Source organism: Bubalus kerabau, chromosome 4 (assembly GCF_029407905.1).
Source record: "Bubalus kerabau isolate K-KA32 ecotype Philippines breed swamp buffalo chromosome 4, PCC_UOA_SB_1v2, whole genome shotgun sequence".
NCBI lineage: Eukaryota > Metazoa > Chordata > Mammalia > Artiodactyla > Bovidae > Bubalus > Bubalus kerabau.
The window spans coordinates 19,017,505-19,036,413 of record NC_073627.1 but is presented as its reverse complement, the minus strand read 5'-3'; the positions used below and the strand labels follow the sequence as shown (position 1 = coordinate 19,036,413).

The 18,909-nt window shown below is 38.5% G+C and overlaps 1 protein-coding gene across 3 annotated transcripts in view; it reads right to left on the bottom strand.

Annotated features, from left to right (window-relative positions):
* The window catches only part of LOC129648879 (leucine-rich repeat-containing protein 37A-like), a 50,407-nt gene that overhangs the window by 8,585 nt on the left and 22,913 nt on the right, over nucleotides 1-18,909 (bottom strand). For 2 of the 3 annotated variants that reach the window (XM_055575640.1, XM_055575641.1), the window contains 2 exons: nucleotides 8,746-8,820; nucleotides 1,938-2,056 (listed from right to left, as the gene is read on the bottom strand). In XM_055575640.1, coding sequence (XP_055431615.1) covers nucleotides 1,938-2,056; nucleotides 8,746-8,820 — 194 coding nt within the window. Of the gene's footprint in view, nucleotides 1-1,937; nucleotides 2,057-8,745; nucleotides 8,821-11,546; nucleotides 11,619-18,909 lie in introns of all 3 variants that reach the window. The other variant, XM_055575642.1, reaches the window with a different exon arrangement.

Here is an 18,909-nt window from a genome sequence, read left to right as displayed (position 1 = left end):
TTGCCTACTTTGCTTTCATTTCATTTCACTTCTAATATTTCCAGTGTTTTGGGAAACCATCCAAAGCTTCTGACTGTATATGTATCGTTGTGTGGCTAGGCTTCTCTTCCAAAAGGATTAAAAACTTCAGTGGTTGTGGCAAGGGTCAAAGGAGGACGTAAGGGTCATGAGAGAGGAGGGGCATGGGTGTGCAGAGAGCCTAAAATCGGAGACAGGAGATCTGGGTACTAGGCCATTGCACTGAATACCTCGGACCTTGCTTTTCCTCATCTGCAAAAGGAGATTAAAAATGCCTTTTCTGGCCCACTTCTGGGGGAGAAGGGAGTAATATAATTGGTAAAAACAATTGTTTTGAGGAGTTCCCTGGTGGTATAATGGTTGCTGCTAAGTCGCTTCAGTCGTGTCCGACTCTGTGTGACCCCATAGATGGCAGCCCACCAGGCTCCCGTCCCTGGGATTTTCCAGGCAAGAACACTGGAGTGGGTTGCCATTTCCTTCTCCAATGCATGAAAGTGGAAAGTGAAAGTGAATTTGCTCAGTCATGTCCGGCTCTTCGCAACCCCATGGACTGCAGCCTACCAGGTTCCTCCGTCCCTGGGATTTTCCAGGCAAGAGTACTGGAGTGGGTTGCCATTGCCTTCTCCAGGTATAATGGTTAGGATTCGGTATTTTCACTGCCATGGCTCAGGTTCTATCCCTGGTCAGGGAACTGAGTGGCCAAAATAAAATTAAAAAAAAAAAATCAAAAATTGTCTTTATAAGTAACAAAGTGTTATTATTTATGATGTGTTCTAGGACATGACTGAGTGACTTCACTTTCACTTTTCACTTTCATGCATTGGAGAAGGAAATGGCAACCCACTCCAGTGTTCATGCCTGGAGAATCCCAGGGACAGGGGAGCCTGGTGGGCTGCCATCTATGAGGCTGCACAGAGTCGGACCCGACTGAAGTGACTTAGCAGCAGCAGCAGCAGCAGCAGCAGACCATTGATAGACACCTGTATTCAAGCTATCTGGGTATCAAAGCACATTTTGGAGGTTATCAAGTTAGTGCCAACAAATCTAATATATAGAAAAATAGTCAGAAGCACCTGAGTGTTTTGTGGATAGAAAAGTTTGAGATTCAGAACAAGTTCAGAGCTGGACAGTCTAAGAATAAAATTGCTCTTCCCCGGTGGTGCTAGTGGTAAAGAACCTACTTGCCAATGCAAGAGATGTAAGAGATGCAGGTTTGATCCCTGGGTTGGGAAGAACCCCTGAAGGAGGGTATGGTAACACACTTCACTATTCTTGCCTGGAGAATCTCATGGACAGAGGAGTCTGGTGGGCAACAGTCCATAGAATCTTAGAGAGTCAGACACGACTGAAGCAACTTAGCACACACACAGTGCACCCACCCTTTAGAAGAGCTAGCTGGCAGCTTCTGGTGGTGGAACCAGAAACTCTCAGGCTCCGCCGTAAGACAGCATCACTTGTACTCTTTTATAATATTATAAAAATAGACAAAACATCAAAAATATGTTTACATCTATCCTATAAGACAAAGGATACTTGAGACCTAAGGTATATAGAATCAGTTTACAAACTGATGCACTGTATGAGTAAGTTCTCATTTGCAGACAGCACAGAATACACTATGTGGCCATTCGTGTTAATGCCCTTCCCACTTTCATTCCTTTTTCTTGTTCTTTTATGTATGTATATCAGTTACCTTATTAAGTTAACAATGTAACTAAGCTATTATTAGCTTAATAATGTAACCAAGAATCTGATTTTTAGTAAAAGTAGTTCTTAGAAATTTAGGGATGTGGAACTCTGAATGAATAAAAATAATGCAATTACATTATTAATTTTAAAATTTATCATCACTGGTTAAAAATAAAAATTAAAGAATTAGAAGAAAATTTAAAAATTACCATTAGGAAATTCAGACTCACCACAAAATGTGACGTTTGTCAGGCAATCACTGTCACAATGCAATTTGACTGTCTTGCAGACAACCTCGATAGTATTTTTGAATTGGCAGAGGCAGCAGGCCATACGGATAGGTAAGACCCTATAAATGGAAATGCAGAGAATCAAATTTGTGGTAAAGAAATTACTCGAGTAGGCGGAAGAGGCAGGCCAAGGCCACCACAGGCCAGTGCATAAAGGAGTTAGTTCTTGGGGCATATGGACTGGAGAACTGGATTCAGATCAGTTGGCCAGTTGCTGCTCTTGACTGTTGAAAATAAATATAGAGGCCAGAGGTGCCCAACAGAAGGATTAGGGTGGCAGTGGGGATGGTATGCCTAGAAAAAAGGGAATAGGGACTAGAATTGGGTGAAATTGATCTGTAGTTTAATTCAGAAATATCTCCTTCCAACCCAAAAACTTCATTTTGGGTTGATAGTACACAGAAGTAGGCAGACTTCTGAGAAGAATCTGAATAAGTGCCCTTATTCAGTTTCTTTTTCAATTCTTATTTATGAGTAATAAATACATTAGAAATTACTCTAGGAATAAAAAAACACTGTGTGGTTAAACAATAATAGAGATCTCATTGACCAAATCTGGACAATGTGAACATTCAAAAGAATGATATTATCATTATAACAAGTTATAATTAGAGTACATGAGTTTATAATGATATTCAAAAAGAAAAGTGAGGGAGCTCTGCTTTATATAGAATAATAACAGGTAATAAATGAGAAAGGAATGATAAAATTAGGAAAGTGTCATTTTACAACTATCAATGTAATAGTTGATTCAGACAAGGATTATCATTGATGCACAGCTGGGTAAAGAGTTGTCTGGAAGTAGGATCTTCACTGATTCCAAAGTTCAGCCCACATATTATTTATCAATTACCAAGGGGGAAAATAACTTTACAATGGAGACATATGTAAGATATCACCTTAATCAAGTGATCAGACTTAGCATTGGGCCACTTGAAGTGATGAAGTAGGAAGGATACATCACTTATATAGTATTCTTCTCCAAAATGTTTACTTTGAATCTAATGAGGAAACAGACAAATCCAGATTGTGGGGCAAATTACAAAACAATTGGCTTAGACTCTTTAGAAATGCCAATGTCATAAAAGACCAAAAAAAAAAAAAATAGCAGGGAAACATTCTACATTAAGGGGAACAAAGACATGACATGCAATGCCTAGTCTTTGATTGGACTCCATATCAAAATAAAACAGACTTAAAGAATATTATTGGCTTCAGGTCAAGATGAAGTAGCAAGGACCAATTTAACCTTTTACCTGAAACCATGAAAAAATCAACCAAAACATATGAAAAACAGTTTTCAAGAAACTGGACCTCAGGCAATCAAATTCAGTGATCCCCAAGAGATGGGAGATAAATGAAGTGACCCCTTTGATTGCCATAGCTTACTTCTTTAAGAGAATTTCTAGGTCATGGTACAGGGAAGAGAAACCCTTCCCTGAGTAAGGAAGACTGGTAGACTCCCCAGATGAAGAAATGGAGCTGAGAATCTGGGAAAACCAAGGTGATGAGAGTTCACAAAGCAGAGTAATGGAGGGTAACGAAGTACACAGACAAAGAACTCTGAAGACATGCAGAGGGAGCTCCTAAGTATTCAACAAAGTACTGGTCACACAACATTTGTGTGAGGAATTAACTGATGCCAGGAAAAGAACCACATGAAAGGATTAATAATAAGAATAACTGCAAAATTCTGGAAAGCAATTATACTTCAATAAAAAATAAATTTTAAAAAATGAATAAATTTGTTTAAAAGTAAAAAAAAAGATTAACTGGATATCACACAGGGTTGGGTGTTCCTACAAGTCAGAAGAGAAAACCTCATGGAACACAGAAAGGACTTGTCTCAGTAGTTGCAAATAATGAATTCTAGACTAAAGGTTACTTGAAGTGCTACCTAATGAATCTTAAAAGCTAGACCTAAAAGAACAGAATTGTTTTGAGTAACTTAACTTTACCCAAAACAAAGCCCAAGCATTTTATAAAAATATATAGCACACAATGAGCTAAAAATTCATAATGTCTAGAATCATATGAAAATTACCAGGCATGCAAGTAAGCAGGAAAATGTGACCTATATTGGAGAAAAAAGCAATCAATCAAAACTAACTCATTATCTATACAGACATAAGAAAAGGACATTTTAAAAATTATAACATGAAAAAGCTGGCTGACTGGCTGACTGCTGGCTGGCTTAAAACTTAACATTCAAAAAACTAAGATCATGGCCTGTGGTCTCATTACTTCATGGCAAATAGAAGGGGAAAAAGTGGTAGCAGTGACAGATGTTCTTTTCTTGGGCTCCAAAATCACTGCAGACAGTGACTGCAGCCATGAAATTAAAAGACGCTTGCTTTTTGGAAGAAAAACTATGACAAACCTAGACAGCATATGAAAAAGCAGACATACCACCTTGCCAACAAAGGGCTATATAGTCAAAGCTATGATTTTTCCATTAGTCATGTATGGATGTGAGAGTTGGACCATAAAGAAGGCTGAGCATTGAAAAATTGATGCTTTTGAATTGTGGTGCTGGAGAAGACTCTTGAGAGACCCTTGGACAGCAAGGAGATCAAATCAGTCAATTCTAAAGGAAATCAACCCTGAATATTCATTGGAAGGACTGATGCTGAAGTCGAAGCTCTAATCCTTTGACCACCTAATGTAAACAGCCAACTCATTGGCAAAGAAGGATTGAAGGCAAAAGAAGAGGGTGACAGAGGATGAGATGGTTAGATTGCACCACTGATTCAATGGGCATGAATTTAGGCAAACTCTGGGAGATAGCGAAGGGCAGGGAAACCTGGTATTCTGCAGTCCATGGGGTCACAAAGAGTCAGATACAACTTAGCGACTGAACAACAACAACAACAACATACATGAAAACAGTTATAACAACTGTATTTCATTTGTTACAAAACCCAGACTAAAGACTGAAAATGTTAAGTAGAGGCATGGAAGATGTAAAACAGATCCAAATTGAACTTCTAGAGATTATAAAAACAATGTAGAAATGAAAAAGATACTGGGTAAGGTTGATGGCATATTAGACACTGCAGAAGAAAGGATCAGAAAACATTAAGACATAGTAATAGAAACAACCCAAAATGAAACACAAAGAGTAAAAAAACAAAACAACAAAAATGAAGAGCACATCAATGAACTGTGCAACAACTTCAAGTGACCTAATATATGTATACATAGAGTCCATGAAGGAGAGGAGAGATACAAAAATTTGAAGAAATAATAGCCAAATTTTCCCCACATTGCTAAACACTATAAACCCACAAAGTTGAGATCAGTGAACTTTAAGCATAAGAAACATGGACAAAACTACACCAAGGCACAAATAATCAAATTGCTCAAAACCAGCAATAAAGAGAAAAATTTTAAAGCCATTAGAAGAAAAAACTATACACTACATATAGAAAGTGAAGTCGCTCAGTCGTGTCCGACTCTTTGTGATCCCATGGACTGTAGTCTACCAGGCTTCTCTGTCCATGGTATTTTCTAGGCAAGAGTACTGGAGTGGGTTGCCATTTCCTTCTCCAGGGGATCTTCCTGACCCAGGGATCGAACCCAGGTCTCCTGCATTGCAGGCAGATGCTTTACCCTCTGAGCCACCAGGGAATATTACTCACTACATATAGAGGAACAAAGATAACAATGACAGCAGATTTCTTGTTGAAAACAATGTAAACAAATACTAAGTGGATTAACGTAATAACAATTCAAGGAGTGAATTGAATTCTATCAAGCGAGAATTCTATACCCAGATCTTTCAAAAATAAAGGCTATCTCAGACATACAAAAGCTGCAGAATTCATCACTAGTTGATTTTCATTGTAAGAAATGTTAAAAAGTATTTTTAAACAGAAGGAAAATGATACCAGATGGAATCATGGATCTACACAAAAGAATAAAAACACTGTAATTGGTAACAACATAAGTAAATATGTAAGATTTTATTATTTAAATATCTTTAAAAGATAATCTATTGTTTAACCAAAAAATAATACAGTGTGCTGTTTATGACATAAGTAAAATATATGGAAACAATCCCACAAAGGTCAGGAGGGAAGAAATGGAAGTGCCCTATTGTAAGATTCCTATAGTATTAATGAAATTGTGTAATATCATTCAAAGATAGACTGTGATAAGTTAAAGATGCATACTCTAAACTATAAAGCAATCATTAAAATAACAAAACCTGAGTTATAATGAATTAGCCAACAAAGGAAATAAAATAATAAAATCTACTCAGTCTGAAAGTAGGAAGAAAAAGGAAAAAGAAAGTACAGATGGGACAAATAGGAAGCAAATGGCAAGACAATAGATTTGAATGTAATTATATTAAATGTAAATGCTCTAATCACCCCAATTAAAAGAATCATCACACTAGACAAAAAAGCAAAAGCCAACTATATACAAGAACCATCTTCAATAGAAAATAAAAGGTTAAAAGAATAGAAAAAATTATCCTATGCTAACACTAATGAAAAGAAAACTGGAGTGGATGTATCATTTTAAGACAAAGTCAGTGTCAAAGCAGAGATTATTATCAGGGATAGAGAATGTTACTTCACCATGATAGAAAGGTCAATTGATGAAGAAGACATTACCTAAAAAGTTATCCATTTGGTAACAGCTTCAAAATATATGAATGAAAAATGAGAGTGGCAAGGAGAAACAAATAAAAAATCTGCAATTATAGTTAGGGATTTCAACATTCCTCTCTCAATAATTAACAGAACAAGTAGATAAAAAATCAGAAAGGACTAGAAGACGTGAACAACACTATCAACCTACTTGACCTAATTGACATTTATAGAACACACCATCCAAATAAAGGAAATCAGTCCTGAATATTCATTAGAAGGACTGATGCTGAAGCTGAAACTCCAGTACTTTGGCCACCTGATGCGAAGAACTGACCTATTGGGAAAGACCCTGATGCTGAGGAAGATTGAAGGCAGGAGGAGAAGGGGACCACAGAGGATGAGATGATTGGATGGCATCACTGACTCTTATGGACATGAGTTTGAGTAAGCTCTGGGAGTTGGTGATGGACAGGGAAGCCTGGCGTGCTGCAGTCCATGGGGTTGCAAAGAGTCGGACATGACTGAGCGACTGAACTGAGCTGAAGGTGTGTAATAAACTGTCACAATAAAGACCTACAGAAATAGTTTTTTTAAACTGTAAAAAATTAAAACCTGACCCCTTCCCTCACACCATACATGAAAATTAAATGGATCATAGACCTAAATGTAACTATACAACTTCTGGAAGAAAACACAGGAGAAAATCTTTGTGATTTTTGGATTAGGCAATGGGATCTCAGAAGAAGATTTCTTAGGTAAGACACAAAAAAGCACAAACTGTACAAGAAAAATTGCTAGAGTTCTTCAAAATTTTTAAACTTCTGGTCTTCAGAGACACTTTAATAGAATAAGGGTAAATCACAATCTGAGAGAAGATATTTACTAAACCCATATCTAAGAGAAAGGACTTATTTTTCAGTGCTCTATAAAGTATTCTTAAAACTCAATATAAATATCCAATTAAAATGGATTTGAACAGACACTTCATTTTAAGAGATATCTGCACATGAATAGACACTCAACAGCATCAGCTATTAGAGAAATGCAAATTAAAGCACAATGAGATTTAACCACACACCTACTGCTGCTGCTGCTAAGTCACTTCAGTCATGTCTGACTCTGTGCGACACCATAGACAGCAGCCCACCAGGCTCCCCCGTCCCTGGGATTCTCCAGACAAGAACACTGGGGTGGGTTGCCATTTCCTTCTTCAATGCATGAAAGGGAAAAGTGAAACAAGTCGCTCAGTCATGTCCGACTCTTTGCAATCCCATGGACTGCAGCCTACCAGGCTCCTCCATCCATGGGATTTTCCAGGCAAGAGTACTGGAGTGGGGTGCCATTGCCTTCTCCGACCTATTAGGAAGGCTGAAATTTTTTAAAACAAATATAAGGATCAGGTGAAGATGTGGAGCAATCCCAGCTCTCAGATGTTGCCAGTGGGAATGCAAAATGGAACAGCCACTTTAGAAAACAGTTCAGTAGTTTCTTAAAAAGTTAAATATGCACTTAACATATGATGCAGCAATCCCACCCTTAGGTATTTTATCCCAAAGAAATGAAAATATACATTTGCACAAAACATATGCTCACACATGCATGTGAATATTTTTAGAGGTTTTGTTCATAATAGCCAAAAAACGAAACAACTCAGCTGATGTTCATCAACTGAAAAATGCATAAACAAACTATATACCCACACAACGAGAATACCACTTAGCATTATTGCTGAGGGATGAACTACCAATAGGTGCAACTGCATCAATAAATCTCCAAGGAGACTGGCTAAGTGAAAGGAGTCAAAAACAAAAAGGCCACATACCACATGATTTCATGTACAAGATACTATGGAAAAGGCAAAATTATAAAGACAAAAATCAGATTGGTGGTTGCCAGGGGCTGGTAGTGGGAGGAGGAGACTGACTACAAAGGGACATGAGGGGTCTTTGAGGGGGTGCAGAAGTTTTCTATATCTTAAATGTAATGCTGGCTACAGAACTATAAGTCTGTCAAAACACATCAAACTATATTTTTAAACCGTGAATTTTATTAAATGAAAACAATACATCGATAAACTTTAAAAAATAATAAAATAAACCTAAAAATACACAATAGAGTGAAAATAAATATAATAAAAATCAACTTACAGTTTTTCCAATTCAAGGGTCATCATGAGAATGCTTTCAATTGTTGTAAGTGACACTTGTGTTGTTCCCATGTCTCTGGAGAAGCCCAAACATGTAAGATATAAACATATAATATAAACACAAATTCTAAACTTAAAATTTTTAACATGTGACTACTTCAATTCTGACTTCTTATATGCCCAAAGATGGAGAAGCTCTATACAGTCAACAAAAATAAGACCAGGAGCTGACTGTGGCTCAGATCATGAACTCCTTATTGCCAAATTCAGACTGAAATTGAAGAAAGTAGGGAAAACCACTAGATCATTCAGGTATGACCTAAATCAAATCCCTTATGATTATACAGTGGAAGTGAGAAATAGATTTAAGGGACTAGATCTGATAGAGTGCCTGATGAACTATGGAATGAGGTTCGTGACGCTGTACAGGAGACAAGGATCAAGACCATCCCCATGGAAAAGAAATGCAAAAAAGCAAAATGGATGTCTGGGGAGGCCTTACAAATAGCTGTGAAAAGAAGAGAAGCAAAAAGCAAAGGAGAAAAGGAAAGATATAAGCATCTGAATGCACAGTTCCAAAGAATAGCAAGGTGAGATAAGAAAGCCTTCCTCAGCAATCAATGTAAAGAAATAGAGGAAAACAACAGAATGGGAAAGACTAGAGATCTCTTCAAGAAAATTAGAGATACCAAGGGAACATTTCATGCAAAGACAGGCTCGATAAAGGACAGAAATGGTTTGGACCTAACAGAAGAAGAAGATATTAAGAAGAGGTGGCAAGAATACACAGAAGAACTGTACAAAAAAGATCTTCACGACCCAGATAATCACGATGGTGTGATCACTGACCTAGAGCCAGGCATCCTGGAATGTGAATGGAATCAAGTGGGCCTTAGAAAGCATCACTACAAACAAAGCTAGTGGAGGGGACGGAATTCCAGTTGAGCTATTTCAAATCCTGAAAGATGATGCTGTGAAAGTGCTGCACTCAATATGCCAGCAAATTTGGAAAACTCAGCAGTGGCCACAGGACTGGAAAAGGTCAGTTTTCATTCCAATCCCAAAGAAAGGCAATGCCAAAGAGTGCTCAAACTACTACACAATTGTACTCATCTCACATGCTAGTAAAGTAATGCTCAAAATTCTCCAAGCCAGGCTTCAGCAATATGTGAACCGTGAACTTCCAGATGTTCAAGCTGGTTTTAGAAAAGGCAAAGGAACCAGAGGTCAAATTGCCAACATCCGCTGGATCATGGAAAAAGCAAGAGAGTTCCAGAAAAACATCTATTTCTGCTTTATTGACTATGCCAAAGCCTTTGACTGTGTGGATCACAATAAACTGTGGAAAATTCTGAAAGAGATGGGCATACCAGAGCACCTGACCTGCCTCTTGAGAAACCTATATGTAGGTCAGGAAGCAACAGTTAGAACTGGACATGGAACAACAGACTGGTTCCAAATAGGAAAAGGAGTACATCAAGGCTGTATATTGTCACCCTGCTTATTTAACTTATATGCAGAGTACATCATGAGGAACGCTGGGCTGGAAGAAGCACAAGCTGGAATCAAGATTGCCGGGAGAAATATCAATAATCTCAGATACACAGATGACACCACCCTTATGGCAGAAAGTGAAGAGGAACTAAAAAGCCTCTTGATGAAAGTGAAAGAGGAGAGTGAAAAAGTTGGCTTAAAGCTCAACATGGCATCTGGTCCCATCACTTCATGGGAAATAGATGGGGAAACAGTGGAAACAGTGTCAGACTTTATTTTGGGGGGCTCCAAAATCACTGCAGATGGTGACTGCAGCCATGAAATTAAAAGATGCTTACTCCTTGGAAGGAAAGTCATGAGCAACCTAGATAGCATATTCAAAAGCAGAGACATTACTTTGCCAACAAAGGTCCTGCTAGTCAAGGCTATGGCTTTTCCAGTGGTCATGTATGGATGTGAGAGTTGGACTGTGAAGAAGGCTGAGCGCCAAAGAATTGATGCTTTTGAACTGTGGTGTTGGAGAAGACTCTTGAGAGTCCCTTGGACTGCAAGGAGATCCAACCAGTCCATTCTGAAGGAGATCAGCCCTAGGATTTCTTTGGAAGGAATGATGCTAAAGCTGAAACTCCAGTACTTTGGCCACCTGACGTAAAGAGTTGACTCATTGGAAAAGACTCTGATGCTGGGAGAGATTGGGGGCAGGAGGAGAAGGGGACGCCAGAGGATGAGATGGCTGGATGGCATCATGACTCGATGGACGTGAGTCTGAGTGAACTCTGGGAGTTGGTGATGGACAGGGAGGCCTGGTGTGCTGCGATTCATGGGGTCGCAAAGAGTCGGACATTACTGAGTGACTGAACTGAACTGAACTGATTGATATGTCCTAGATAATTCCACAGAACTCTTATTGGAGAAATTTAAATTTGCATCATCAAATTAATGACCCTGGTGCTGAATAGTAAAATCTTTATTACCCTGACTTCTCATTTTCAATTGCATCTACCTCTCTTAATAACTTTTTTTTTAAAATAATGTACCCCTTATTCCTTTTTGCTTTCTGGGATAAATAATATTCCTACATGCATCTCCATGTTCCATATCTATGTGTGTTCTTCAACACTGCTCTCTTCCTCTGCTGGCTGTCTTACTCATATACATTCTTTAACTTTTTTCTTTGGCAATAACTCTTGTATCAATAACCTAGTTAAAATTTAAATTATGACTTTTTAGCCAAAATACTCAGCCTGTAACAAAAGTAAGAAAGAGCAGAAATCATCTCAAGGGCCATTAAAATGCTGCAATACTCACAAATATTTTAATGCTGGCAATTTAAAAAGATACGAATCTTCCACTGCTGTCAAAGGATTACGATTGAGAATTCTGAAAAATGGGATGGAATTAAAATTGTCCACATTTTCAATGACATCCAAGAAAGTTTACATTCATTTTTAGGGCATATGGAACTTAGTAAAAAAAAAATAATCTTTTTCTGTCTTTACCTATAAATCACCCTTAGAATCCGTAAAGCACTATTCCTTTGGGAATTACCCAAATCTCTAGATGATAAGAAGGAGAAGAGAAAAAGAGGGAAAAAATAGAAAAATAGTGGATAGCAAAGAAAAAAATACACCAAAGAACCTTTCAAGTCAAAAACCCTATAAGTGACTATGCTGGTAGGAAGGCCTTGCTCCATAAGAAATACTATTTCTAGGGTCCTCCATAATTCAAGGTGTTTTTCATTTCTAGAAAATTTTTTTATATTTCATAGTTTAAACTACCCAATTAAAGACAGAAATAGGACAGTTCCTTGATTTTGGAGCCAAAGAAGAAGAGATAAATACCAGAGGAACTGGTGAAAGTCACATTCCCATCACTTGGTCCCATGTGTATCCTAGGATCACAGCGTTTGCTACAATGCATGTAATCACCTGTTTGTCAGTCTCATAGGTTGTCAACAATTTGAAAGCAGTGACCACACTATATTGTCATTGTTATCCCTGTGCCTGACAGAGTGCCTAATATTTACTAGGTAGTTAATAAATGTTTGTTGAATAAATAAATAACATTTTGTGTATATATCAAAAAATGAAAAAATTAATTTTTTTGGAACAAAGTTTTATTCCAAAATACTAGAATAGATTTTCTTCTTAGTTCTTTAAAACAAATAAGGAAAAGGAAAACCAAGAAGAAACAGGAAGAAAGGAAAGAAAATCTGTCTTTAGGGTAACTTCACCCAAGAATCACTAACATATTTTTGCAGAATATTATAAAGCTAATTATCACAACTAACATCTGTTGGGTTGCTAGGCATCTGTGATTGGCATTTAACATTTAATCCTCATAGTAATCTTACATGATCAACTTATTACCCCATTTTACAAATGAGGAAACTGAGGCACAGAGAAGTTATATAACTTGTTCTAAGTCATCAAACTAGTAAGCAGAACTGGAATTTGTACTCAGTTCTGACTCTAAAGCCTGTGTTTAACCTGTGTGGGAAAAAAAAATGAGGGATTAAAAATATCTGTTATGTTAACCTTAATTGTGAGAGCACTAAATATAGAAATACCTTTCCAAACTTCATCTATCCATCTGGGAAAGCCTCTATGAGAATTGTACTTTTTCTTTTTCTTTCTTTTCCCTAATCATCTCCCATGATCAAATATTTAATTAGCCTATGGTCACTGAGACTTTAAACAATGTTGCAGGCAAATCAGTAGAACTGATGGAGTAAGGACATCTGAAAATTCATCCCCCCATAAAAGTGACGACAACAAAACTGACCAAAAAATGGTCAGAATCAACTGAACTCTGGAAATTTAACCAACAGGCTTTCAGCAAACCAGGGAACCATTTATTCAAGGAAAATAAATTAATTTCTGTAAGAACAATGAGATCTGTGTTGCCCCACTTTACAAATGAGGAGACTGTTCACTTGTTCCAGACCTTTGCTCTCCATGCCTTGAAAAATAGCCCACATTTCTGGTACCAGAGGAAGCAGAACGGACTGGGAGTGCCTTCAAAGCCTCACTTTCAAAGCACTATCATTATTTTACACATTTGGTGGTTCCCTGGAAGACCTTACTTGAAAGGTTTGCCTTTGACCTGACTGGAAGCTACCTAATGTAAAAGGCCTCTTCTCAGGTGGTATTTTTGGAAAATATTTTCAGGTAAATATTTTAACAAGACAGTTGTATGAGGCCGTGGATAACAGTTTGAGGCAAAAAACAGCCTAACCAAAAAGCTTAAAAAGAAAAGCTGAGGGACTTCACTGGTGGCTCACTGGTAAAGAATCCACCTACCAAAACAGGAGACACGGGTTCGATCCCTGGTCCAGGAAGATCCCACATGCCACGTGGCAACTAAGCCCCTGTGCCACAACTCTTTAGCCTGTGCTCTAGAACCTGGGAGCTGCAACTCCTGAGCCCATGCACCCTAGAGCAAGTGCTCTGCAGCAAGAGAACCCACTGCAATGAGAAACCTGTGCCCCACAAGAGAGTAGCTTCTTACTGCAACTAGAGAAAAGCCTTCACAGCAAAGAAGACCCACGGCCAGAAATGAAGAGAGAAAGAAAAGCTGAGGAATGAGATGCCCACAGAGACTTTGAAATGTTCCAACACATTCCTGGGAAACTAGAAGACCACAAGACATATTCTTGGGAATCTAAAAATAACTATTAGCCTTAAATAAAGAGTTCAGCAAAGTTACAGAATGTAAGATAAATATACAAAAATTAGTTATATTTCTGCTGCTGCTGCTGCTGCTAAGTCGCTTCAGTCGTGTCCGACTCTATGCGACCCTATAGACGGAAGCCCACTGGGCTACCCCGTCCCTGGGATTCTCCAGGCAAGAACACTGGAGTGGGTTGCCATTTCCTCTCCAATGCATGAAAGTGAAAAGTGAAAGCAGCAATGAATACTACAAACATGAAATTAAGAAAACAATTCCATGAATAACAGCATCAAATAAAATACTTGGGAAAAATTTTAACCAAATAAGTGCCAGATTCACACTGCAAAGTACGAAACATCGTTGAAAGAAATTAAAGAAGGTCTAAGTAAAATGGATAGGAAAGAAACATGATTAAAATTTCACCACTTCGCAAATTGACCTCATGTTTCAGGGCAATGTCTGTCAAAATCCCAGTTGACTTCTTTCCAGAAATTGCCAACCTAATTCTAAAATTCACATGGCAATTCAAGGAAAAAGAAAAACTGAAACAATGTTGGTGGTATCAAAACCCAGCTTAAGGCTACAGCAATCACAGTGTGGGGCTGGCATAAGAATAGACATGTTAAATCAATGGAACAGAATTGACAGTACAGAAATAAAGCCTTATATTTATGGTCTATTGATTTTCAACAAGGGTGCCAAAGCAACTCAATGTGGAAAGAGTAGTCTTTTCAAATGGTGCTGGGACAACTGTACCTCCACGCACAAAATAATGAAGCTGGACTCTATGTCACACCATATAAGAAAATTAACTCCAAATGGATCAAACATCCAAAAGTAAGAGCTAAAGCTATAAAACTCTTGGAAGAGAACAAAGGAGTGAGTTTTTATGACCTTGCATTGTGTGTGTGCTGTGTTCAGTTACTCAGTCAGGTCTGACTCTTTTTTGACCCCATGGACTGTAGCCCACCAGGCTCCTCTGTCCATGGAATTTTCCAGGCAAGAATAATAGAGTGGGTTGCCACTTCCTACTCCAGGGGATCTTCCTGATCCAGGGATCAAACCCACATGTCTTGCATCTCCTGCATTGGTAGGCAGATTCTTTACCGCTAAGCTACCTGATACCCAAAGCATAAACAATCAGAGGAAAAATAGATGAACTGGACTTTATAAAAATTAAAAATGTTTGTGCTTCAGAAGACACTATCAAGAAAGTGAAAAAAGATAGGACTTCCCTGGAGGTTCAATGGTTAAAACTCCACACTTCCAATGCAGGAGACACAGGTTCAATCCCTGGTCCAGGAAGCTTCCACATGCCCCTGTGGGCAACTAAGCCCCTGTGCCACAACTACTGAGCCCACGCTCTAGAGCCACGACTGCTGAAGCCTGCATGCTCTAGGGCCCTCGAGCCACAACTAATGAGCCCCTGTTCCACAACTACGAAGCCTTCGCGCCCTGGAGCTTATGCTCCACGAGAGAAGCCTCTGCAATGAGAAGCCTGTGCACTGCGACTAGAGACAGTCTGTGTGCAGCAACGAAGACCCAGCGTAGCCAAAAATAAATAAATAAGAAACAAATAGAGCAGCGTGTACACGTCAGAAAAAGAAAAAATGTGAGTGTCATATGTTTGGTTAAGCACAGTTTCTCAAGCTTTTGAGGAGCTGAAAAACAAATTGTTGGCATTAAAACCTATCAGATCACTGGTGAGATCCTGTGACAGTGAATTCCTTTCCTTTTGCATCTTCTCCTGTCCACTTTTCCCTAGTCATCACGAATGCCTATATATAAAAATAGAATGTTATAAAGCAATAGGTAGAGAAAACAGTTTGGCAAAGTTTGTTATCCTTCTCCAGAATTCTCTCAATTCTCCAACCCTTCACTTTTTCTTAATAGCTTGTCCATGGTCTTGGTTCCATGAGCTCACTGTTTTTTCTTAACCAAGCAGCCCTTCTCTGAGATTAACATCCTTGTGTTCATCCCTAGTGAAATAAAAGTGTGCGGCCACTCTAAGTTACCCTGTTTTTTTCTCCTGCCTTTAATGCAGCCTTTTATTCACTAAGCTTGTGTCTGGGCAAAGGGGAGAATGAGTGAGAATGAGTCAACAACTCAATGTGGGGGCTCCTACAGCACCTGCATTCCCACAAACCAAAGGACAAATGATTTTAGATTCACAGTGGACACTGTACTACAGATCATTTCCATTTTGGCCTGATTCTCTCATTTTACACATAAAAGGTATGCCAACTTCTAGTCCATTACCTTTTTGATTCATGCGCTTATCTTTATGGAACAAAACATGGGAACAGTTTTTTTGGGGGCAACTTTTTAAAAAGTTTTATTTGAATAATTTCAAACTTATAAAATGTTATCAAAACAAACAGATCAAGGAATATGTGTATATTTTTACCCAGATTCCCCTAGGCAACAGTTTTTATTAGCTTCAAAGACCATCTCAGAGTCAAAGTTTAAGGAATGCTGTCCTAAATGGTTTTGAAAAATATATCTTACTTGAAGAATAAAGTTCAAATGTTTTCACATCAGCCTTCTGCTGCAGAACACAAAATAGGGAACATTTCCTACCTATTATTTTTTTCTCCAAATTCTTCTATACAGGTCCAGACAGATGGGCTACGTTTCCTTTCTATTAACTGAGGAGACAAAAGAATTGAGGACTGAAGCTTGTCATCACTGTCCTGAGTGTACTGAAATCCTAACAGCTTTAGCTGAAAAAATGTCCAAAGCAGGCAGTGAAAACAGATTTCAAATAGGACAAACTCCACAACTATCTATGCTAGAATCCCAAGGCAGGCAGGGCAAACTGGTTCCTTGCAGGAAGGCAGTCAAAGAAATGAGCAGAGTGACTTGGACCCTGTTCCAATATATTTGAAGTACTTGGGGATGAGCTGACCCCCTTTCCCTTATTCATCTACATAGGTCCATGAGCCATGAGAACATGACACCCCACGTGAACCTCCTCAATACAAGACCTCCAGCTGCACCATGTAAACCCTTTCTTCGGGTGAGCTGGGGGCAGCCTAAAGAATTTGAAGTGGTGAATCTGTCTTTCCATCCAAGTTCTGAGAATAGCCTTGAAGAAAAGTCCCTGGCAGTGAGGAACAGAGAAAGAAACAAGGGAATCGGGCAGACCTGAGTTTGAATTCTGATTGTCACTTTCTGGTACAGTGACTTGAATAATGAACATCTCTGTCTTAGTACCATTTGCCTCGTAAGGCAGCTTGAGGATTAAGTGAAAGAGCATATGCAAAGCACCCAGCATAGACTGGGCACAGAGTAGGTGCTCAGAAGTGATGATGTCATATTTGCACTGGCCAGAAACCCTGGGGATGCCCAGAGGTGGCCTTGCCAAGAGCTCCAGAAGTGTGGAATTATCACAGGGAAACAGAGCTCTCTGCTCTAAAGGCGCTATTCAAGTTAGAAGCCAACTTCAAGATGCAAGGTACAAAGAGCCAAATTGTCATCATTTAGTTTTTACTACAAGGAAATGAAGAGCTGCGTAGAAAATTACTTGCAAAGCTCATGAGCAGTTTTGCCTCTTATTAACAGTGTGAATCTAGGCAAGTTATCCAATGTCTCTGAGTTTCAATTTCCTCATCCCCAAAATGGGGATAATAAGAGTTGTTGGGAGAATAAAAGTGTGAGGTAATATGTATTTAGTATTTACCATGTATCAAGCACTATGGTAAAAGCTTTAGGCACACTATCTTACTTGTATAGTAAGTATAGTGCCTGGAACATAGTAAGTATCTAAGAGATGTAGGTATTAAAGAAATGTTATAAGGCAGAGGAAGAATTACAATGCTTTTGACAGACAGAAGAAACGTTGTAATATAGGTGGTAAGAATAAGATGCAGTTGGGAGAAGAAAAAGAGAGTAGTTGTTAGGTGTGACGATCTCAAATTTTTGAACTATTACAAAAAAAAAAAAAAATCAGCCACCATAAATCATCCCAGAGGACAGACCCAAGTGAGTTCTTTTTCATTTTTAATGTTGATGCCTTTCTGAATCTGAGACGCTGCCAGGATTCCAGTACATACCAAAAAGTGATGACAACACCCTCCAGTGTGCTAACTTTTGTGTGTACACAGCTATCTAAAGAAAACCAAGGCCAGCTACTGGGAGGCTTGGTGACCACAGCTCAGTTTGCCTTCATGGAATGACCACATCCCTCTCATCAATATTCTCAACAGTGGGGTAAATAATTCAATAGGGATAAGGCTTTGGTTTTCCTCTAATTCTCTCATAATGCTTATGTTCTTGGTACAATATTGATGTACCACAGACAAGCCAGCATGTGAACATGCTCTGTCTGGATAATTAGATAGCCTTTCTACATTGGACAGTCCTTCAGTTTCTAAAATCATGGAGCTTGTATTGTTAAAAACAATGAAGTGACTAAAAGAATTAAAAAAAAAAAAAAAAAAGCCATCAGTCTGGACCTGTGTAGGTGAATGAAGGAGAAGCACTTTAAAGTCAGAAAAAAAAAAGTATACTTAACATTTAGGATTATCAACCACTGCTGGTTTTCCATAATACATTTCATTCCTGATTTCATCTGAAAGAGATATGATTATTACTGCCATTCACAAAGTTGTACTTAATTAAAAAGCCCTTGGTTCAACTTTGAGGTGAATTTCAGATTCAGAATAGACTACCACACTGCTAACCTGGTTATCTGGTGTTTGTCAATAGCATACAGGCTTCATTTAAGAAACCTACGGTTATAATTACCTGAAAGCCAGTGAAGAATCAAGTTTTTGTAGGGCCTGAACCGTATCTACTTTGGGAAATTCTAATAAAAACACAAAAAGATAAGAATACAAAAATTGCTAGGACCACTCCCAAGACTTTGGAAGGGACTTATGCAAGTAAGGAGCCCTGCAGCTTAAGCTTCATTTAATTCATGATAAATCCACCTCAACTGGGGCCCTTTACCAAACTTACTTAATGCAAGGGAAAATATTTCAACTTATAAACACCC